Here is a 7,204-nt window from a genome sequence, read left to right as displayed (position 1 = left end):
ACACAGAAGGGTGCATAATTTTCCTGCTACGGATATTTTGCACTTTTCTTTCCAGTTTCTGCAATGGCTTATTCCTGTGATACTCTGCATATAGCCACTCATGGTCAACATGCAAACTTGGCCTCAGCCTTGAAGTAAAAGCAACATCTTAAAAGAAAAGCTACATCTTACGAGGGGCGTGCAATAAGTAATGGTCCTGACCCACTTCCAGTTGTCTGATCTAAATGAAATTTTGTATGTGTAATAATTCATATCTCTATGGGTTATGTTGCAAAAGACAGCTCTGAACTAATTGTGGTTTCTGATTTACTGGTGTTTGAACTTAGTCAGGTGCGAAATGGACCAGGTGTGAAATGGAACCAGTTGAGTGTCGCGCAGTGATCCGGTTTTTGTATTTGAAAGGACGCACACCAAAGAAGACTTTTGATGAAATGAAAGAAACTTATGGTGATGATGCCCCATCATATGACCTTGTAAAACGCTGGCATCCTGAATTCAAACGTGGCTGGAAGTCTGTGGAAACAGCTCCCAGACCTGGTCGTCCCTCTTGTGCCATTGATGAGGCATCAGTTGGAGGACCAACCTGGGGTGTCCTACAAAATCGGTGTCCAGAGCTGCGTCAAACGATGGGAGAAATGCATAACTCTGGGTGATTCCTATGAAGAGAAAGACTAATAACTGTGCCAAGTTTCATTAATCTCCTGCTATGGGAAATGGGTCAGGACCATTACTAATTGCACGCCCCTCGTAAAGTAAGTCTGCCTCACCATCATCTGTGTGGTGCTGTTCAGCTTCATGGTGCAGGAGCCCTGCAGACGGGAGGGGAAAAAACACATAAGGATTCTGAACAAATCCTTGTTGCAGTATTCTTCTTCTTTCGTGTCATCACTACGAGTGAGGGGACCATAGAAGGAGCGTCCCTGTCAGGCTCATCCTGCAAATCCTTCTACCACATCACTACAACTGTTGCAGTATGATTCACACTCTTGCACATTCCAGTCACAGTCAGGAATTCCACATTCCACCCAGGCGCTTCGGATGTAAAATTCCTTTTGATCCAAGAATCTAAGATTCCCAGACGCCCCCCTGAGCCGAGGGATCACTCCCAGCCCCTTTCATCCTAAACCCTGCAATTTCCCACTGTTAACCCCCATGCACACCTTCCCTGTACCCATTAACCCCCATGCACACCTTCCCTGTACCCATTAACCTCCATGCACACCCTCCCTGTACCCATTAACCCCCATTCAGACCTCCGCTCTCCCCAGAATTCTGATTTCTGTGACTTTCCTGTGACTTTGGAGAGAAGGCTTCAAACTGACTCTTCATTTTACATGACCTTCAACATCACAGGCTCAAGACGATGCAAGGTTTCAAACAATACTGTAAATGCATTTGAGTTCGCGGGGATTTAATTTCGCGGTAGCGGGAAAATGGACTTATCTCGGTGGTTTTAAGTTCGCGAAAGCACCATGCACTGTAGCCTCTTACTGCCCTGGAAAATGTTCGCGGTGAAGCCACCACCACGAAAACCGCGAACATTAAACCACCGCGAAAGTTTCTGCATTTACAGTACACTAAAACTCCCATTTCCCTGCCTTATGACTGGAATGCTAACGTGCGAGAGTATGTGTGTGTACATTATGAGTAATATACATGTAAGTACTAACCAGAGGAATCATAGAGTGCACCAGGGAGACTTGCATGTGTGCATGTGTGTGTGTGTGTTTGAGTGTATGCGTGTGTGTGTGTGTGTGTGTGTGTTTGAGTGTATGCGTGTGTGTGTGTGTGTGTGTGTGTGTGTGTGTGTGTGTGTGTGTGTGAGTGTGTGAGTGTGTGTATGCATGTATGTGTGTGTGTTACAGTTACTGTACTAACCAGAGGAATCATGGAGTGGACCAGAGAGACGTCCTTGTGTGTGTGTGTCCATGCGCATGTGTGTTTGTATATGTGTGTGTGTGTGTGTATGTGTGTGTGTGAGTGTGTGTATGCGTGTATGTGTGTGTGTTACAGTACTAACCAGTGGAATCATGGAGTGCACCAGAGAGACGTCCTTGTGTGAGTGTGTAAGTGAGTGCGAGTGCGATGAGTACATAAGTACTAACCAGTGGAATCATGGAGTGCACCAGAGAAACATCCTTGTTTTCCAGCTGTTTCATGTAGCGGACCAGCTGTGTCTCCGACCGGTAGCTGCAGGGAGGAGAAAACAGTCAACAGTTCTCTTCAACCAAACCTGGTTTACAAACACTTAACTTACTGTTTCTGTTCGAAGCTTCATCTATTCATGAGAAGCTCATTTCTATTAAGATTGTGAACAGCACAGTCTTTGCTGCTCAAACTGCAATTTCATCCTGCTTATATGAATCCCTTGTCCAACCCCCACAGGATGGGGAACAACAGACGTTAAATTGGGGAGTGAGCAAGTGAGTGAGTGAGTGAGTGAGTGTACTGTTGTATGATAAAGGGGTGGGAATTTCCTGTATGCATAACGCTTCTGCTCGTGGGTCAGCTAGCCGCGCTTGCCTAAGCTTGATGTTTCAGTGTACCCTGTGACAGTGAGCTTTAATTTTGGCCCTGTTAGCCTAATGTATTGAGCAAACTCGTTAGAAAATAACTTAATGAATGTTAACAACACCAGAAAAAGTGAAAGTCTCACCTGTTGAAGACCTTGTGCAGCAGGTAGGGGGAGGTTCGTCTGAAGGGAGTGTTCATTATACTCCCTTGGGGGGAGGAGTCCATCTTTTCTGCAAGCAGGGCCTGGAACAAAGGAAGGAAGGAAGGAATGAGAGGAGGAAGAAAGGCATATTTGTGGCTTGATAGATTAACTATAATTCCATCCTGTTAATATGCATTAAAATTTAATTCCTGAATTCTTTTCCATATGTAGCTGTGAGAGCGAATCCTAACAGTACAGACCCCAGGCTACATGTAGGTGTGTGTGTGTGTTATCCAGGTAAATAGTCAAGCTCAATGTCCAGTCCTGTACTGTGACATAGCCATGAGAACTAACCCTGAATAAAAGCCTCCGGCTAGTTGTGCAGCCCTAAGCTCAACTGTGTTCCATTCAGGGCTACAGAGTAGTAAATGCTGCCTCCATCATACATCACCACAAACACAGCAAGTTGATATGTTCCAATGGTGGGAATATTTGTCTTAAATATCTTTATTTGTGAATGGTGTTGAAATTGATTGGATTTTTCAAAATCTATCCCCAAATCTCAGGGGATGAGTGTTAAAACAATGTTCTGCTTAATGGTTAGTACAGACGTCTTCCAATCTTCCTTGAACGCACCCTTAATTGATAAGACATGCCTTCTACGCTCCTCAAGGAGATCTGCAAGGTCAAGAGCATAGTTCTCAAGGACAAACTATTCTGCCTTTGAGTCGTGCACAAAATGTGATATGGTTTTATAAATTAATAGTTCTTAATATATCACGTTTACAACTTCATTTTTCTGTTGAAGGAAATTCAAACCCATTATACTGTATCATGTATATGTGTGAAAAGTACACATGATACACTCTCTACAATGTTGTGATACCATCAGCAGGGTTTACAATCCTTAAGCCTGTGTCACAGCAATGTGAAGCCTGTGTCATGGCAACGTTAAGCCTGTTCCGCGGCCTGTAAGCCTGTCCCAGAGCCTGTTCCACTTTAGACACAGCCGAGTGTGCAGGAGAGATAAGCGTCCCCCTTTACTCACATCTCCACACTGGGCAAGACTTGAACATTAACACACAGAGCAGGGCTGGTATCAGCACACCGGGCACGTGGGCAGCCAACCAATTTCGTGTGCAGAAATGTGACTCCAGCCCCTGGCAGGAGACCACAGTGCTTGACTCACAGCCTGACATGTAGTTCCACAGTGGGGGGAGTCTCACTGACATATCACATTCCTGACAGGGGAAAATTGGACTGTTGCGCATGCAGGGCTCGAAATACCCCCTGCATATGCAGGTTAGTGCAGGTCAAATAGGAGCTGTGCAGGTATTTCTGGTGTCTACCTGCACCTAACCTGCACTGGTCCATGTACTGGGTTTTATACATAAATATCATATAAAGTATAGAAGAAAAAATAGCAATGGTTCCTGGTATTATTCATACTTCATAAATTAAGAGTTTGTAGGTAAAATTTGTCTGGTGCAGGTGATTTTCAGTGTTACCTGCACCAGTGCAGGTGTGCAGAAAAAAGGATTTTGAGCCCTGGATTGTGATGTGGAAAAGATTAAGATTGGTTCATGATTGGCCAAGACGCCTTTCCTCAGAATTTGACGAAATTTTTCACTATGCAGTTTTGTCACGGGCACAGAAGCCATCAACAGTGACGCCATGACAACGATGACCGACCACACCCACACAAAAACTGTCACTTCTGGTGACCCGTACGTCAGCTGTAGCTAAGCCCCCAAAGTTGCATATAGAATGGCTACGTGAGCTGTAACAAAAGCCCAAAGTCTCACAGTGTCACATATGCATATACATGCAGCAGGGAGCTGGACTATTAAAGCCCTAAAGTCCAACCTGCGGGGTACTGAACATCTTAAGCTGAAACTTGAACGAATCACATGTACTGAACATCTTAAGCTGAAACTTGAACGACTCACATGTACTGAACATCTTAAGCTGAAACTTGAACGAATCACATGTACTGAACATCTTAAGCTGAAACTTGAACGACTCACATGTACTGAACATCTTAAGCTGAAACTTGAACGACTCACATGTACTGAACATCTTAAGCTGAAACTTGAACGACTCACATGTACTGAACATCTTAAGCTGAAACTTGAACGACTCACATGTATACTGAACATCTTAAGCTGAAACTTGAACGACTCACATGTACTGAACATCTTAAGCTGAAACTTGAACGACTCACATGTACTGAACATCTTAAGCTGAAACTTGAACGACTCACATGTACTGAACATCTTAAGCTGAAACTTGAACGACTCACATGTATTGAACTAAAATTAAACCCCAAAAGTCTCATATCTATATGTATGGTACTGAACTATGAAAAATCAAAACGCTGCAAAGTCTTACATTTCTCCATGCAGGTAACATAATGATAAGTAAAGCCGAAGAGTCTCACATGAACATGCAGGATACTGATTCATAACTTAACCCCAAAGTCCCAGATACACAGCTGAAGGTTCCTGAACTGGAACTAAACCCAACATGTCGCATATAAACAGGCTACTTGAGCTGTGCAGACGTTTCTGTCAGGCTGGATTTCTGACTAATCCTGTCGGCTCTACTTCATCATGCTGGTCCACATGGACATGGACATGGACATATAGACTAGCGAACAAACTACAGTGCTGATATACCTGAGTGTACACATGTACATGTTCCACACATACACGAACATGGCCTAGCACACAAACATGCTGATATACCTGAACATGTACCACATTGGACATGGAATATCAGAGAGCACAAACTATGGGCCCTATATGCTGATATGTGTTTGTTTGAACCTTTGTTTATTTCTGAAAGCTCAAATCAGCCTGCAAGTCGATACACCGATATACCTGAACATGACATAAACTGTTCCATGGACATGGACTAACTGAGTGCACAGACTATGGGCTATACAAGTTAATATACATGTACATGTTCCACACAGACTATGGACCATACATGCTGATATACTTGTACATGTTCCTCACAGACTATGGGCCGTACATGCTGATATACTTGCACATGTTCCTCACAGACTATGGGCCGTACATGCTGATATACTTGCACATGTTCCTCACAGACTATGGGCCGTACATGCTGATATACTTGTACATGTTCCTCACAGACTATGGGCCGTACATGCTGATATACTTGCACATGTTCCTCACAGACTATGGGCCGTACATGCTGATATACTTGTACATGTTCCTCACAGACTATGGGCCGTACATGCTGATATACTTGTACATGTTCCTCACAGACTATGGGCCGTACATGCTGATATACTTGTACATGTTCCTCACAGACTATGGACCATACATGCTGATATACTTGTACATGTTCCTCACAGACTATGGACCATAAATGCTGATATACTTGTACATGTTCCTCACAGACTATGGACCATAAATGCTGATATACTTGTACATGTTCCATGGATATGGACTAGCTTAGAGCACAAACTAAAGGCTGTACATGCTGATATACTTGTAAACATCATCAGCCTGACAGGATTCCAAGGACAGGACCTATAGAAGCTGGCCCTGGCCTTTGTTTGACCTGAAGCTCCTGCTAAATTATTCACATCAGAGGAACCAGGCCGCTTCACCTGCAATCACCTAACATCAGTGCACATATTTCACCTGCCATGGTTTATTCAGTAGGAACAGTATTTCACCTTTGACAGGACAAAAACATTACAGAAAACCAGAAATCTTTCTGAAAACTTTCTTACCACAGAGCTGTTTCCAATTGTTGAACAGACCATTGTTCAAGCCTGAAGCACATCATCATTTGAGAAACATCGCTCAGGTATAGATGTGTAAGACTCATGACATAATCTTTATCCACAGGCTGCACTACTCACAGCAGTAGTTTGATGATGATGGGAAGCAGCAGCTAAGCTGTGACCAATCAAGGTCACGTTGCAAAGTTTAACTATATAACCAAATCCTGCCTCCCAGCGGCCCAGCAACCCAGGAGTGTGCGAGTACAGCACCTCACTACTCCCAGCTTCTACTCACTAATCCTGAGATTAACGCAGATTAGAGCCAATCTCAGCTCCTGATCCCACCAAAGCTGCTGCTTGTGCCCAATAACTGAACCATAATTACCTGTCTGCTGTAGACTGGCTCGCTGATGCCCTACATGTAACACACAGGGAATCACTGCATGCCTTTCATGTGGCGACTTTAAGATACAGACTTGCAACAGGACTACATCCGTATCTGTATCTATATAGATACAGCAGGTATTCCCGCCCTTCAGTGTACACACCACATCTTATTCACCGTGTATCAGAGCAATTAAGCTTCTGAACTGCAGGAGCACTGTTTCATCACAAAAATAGACTTTCACTCCCAGGATAGCAGCACATTATTAATAATGAAACTCATGATTAGCCCAACTCGATTGTAACACTAATCAAAGACTTGTTTGTTTGTTTTGTTGTTTTTTGCGTTAGCCCTTCTTGTTATGTTAATTAGGATGTTAAGTCTTAATCTATACACCTATTTT

The 7,204-nt window shown here is 43.6% G+C and overlaps 1 protein-coding gene across 1 annotated transcript in view; it reads right to left on the bottom strand.

The window, feature by feature from the left end:
• Nucleotides 1-104: 104 nt before the first annotated feature.
• The window catches only part of LOC118431675 (glycine dehydrogenase (decarboxylating), mitochondrial-like), a 40,662-nt gene continuing 33,562 nt past the window's right edge, over nucleotides 105-7,204 (bottom strand). The window contains exons 11-15 of the mRNA XM_035842920.1: nucleotides 6,802-6,831; nucleotides 2,657-2,757; nucleotides 2,106-2,190; nucleotides 732-809; nucleotides 105-128 (exon numbers count right to left, since the gene is read on the bottom strand). Coding sequence (XP_035698813.1) covers nucleotides 105-128; nucleotides 732-809; nucleotides 2,106-2,190; nucleotides 2,657-2,757; nucleotides 6,802-6,831 — 318 coding nt within the window. The remainder of the gene's footprint in view (nucleotides 129-731; nucleotides 810-2,105; nucleotides 2,191-2,656; nucleotides 2,758-6,801; nucleotides 6,832-7,204) is intronic.

This window comes from Branchiostoma floridae, chromosome 15, assembly GCF_000003815.2.
Source record: "Branchiostoma floridae strain S238N-H82 chromosome 15, Bfl_VNyyK, whole genome shotgun sequence".
Lineage (NCBI taxonomy): Eukaryota > Metazoa > Chordata > Leptocardii > Amphioxiformes > Branchiostomatidae > Branchiostoma > Branchiostoma floridae.
Note: the sequence above shows the minus strand (reverse complement) of the source record. Positions and strands in the feature narration are given on the sequence as shown.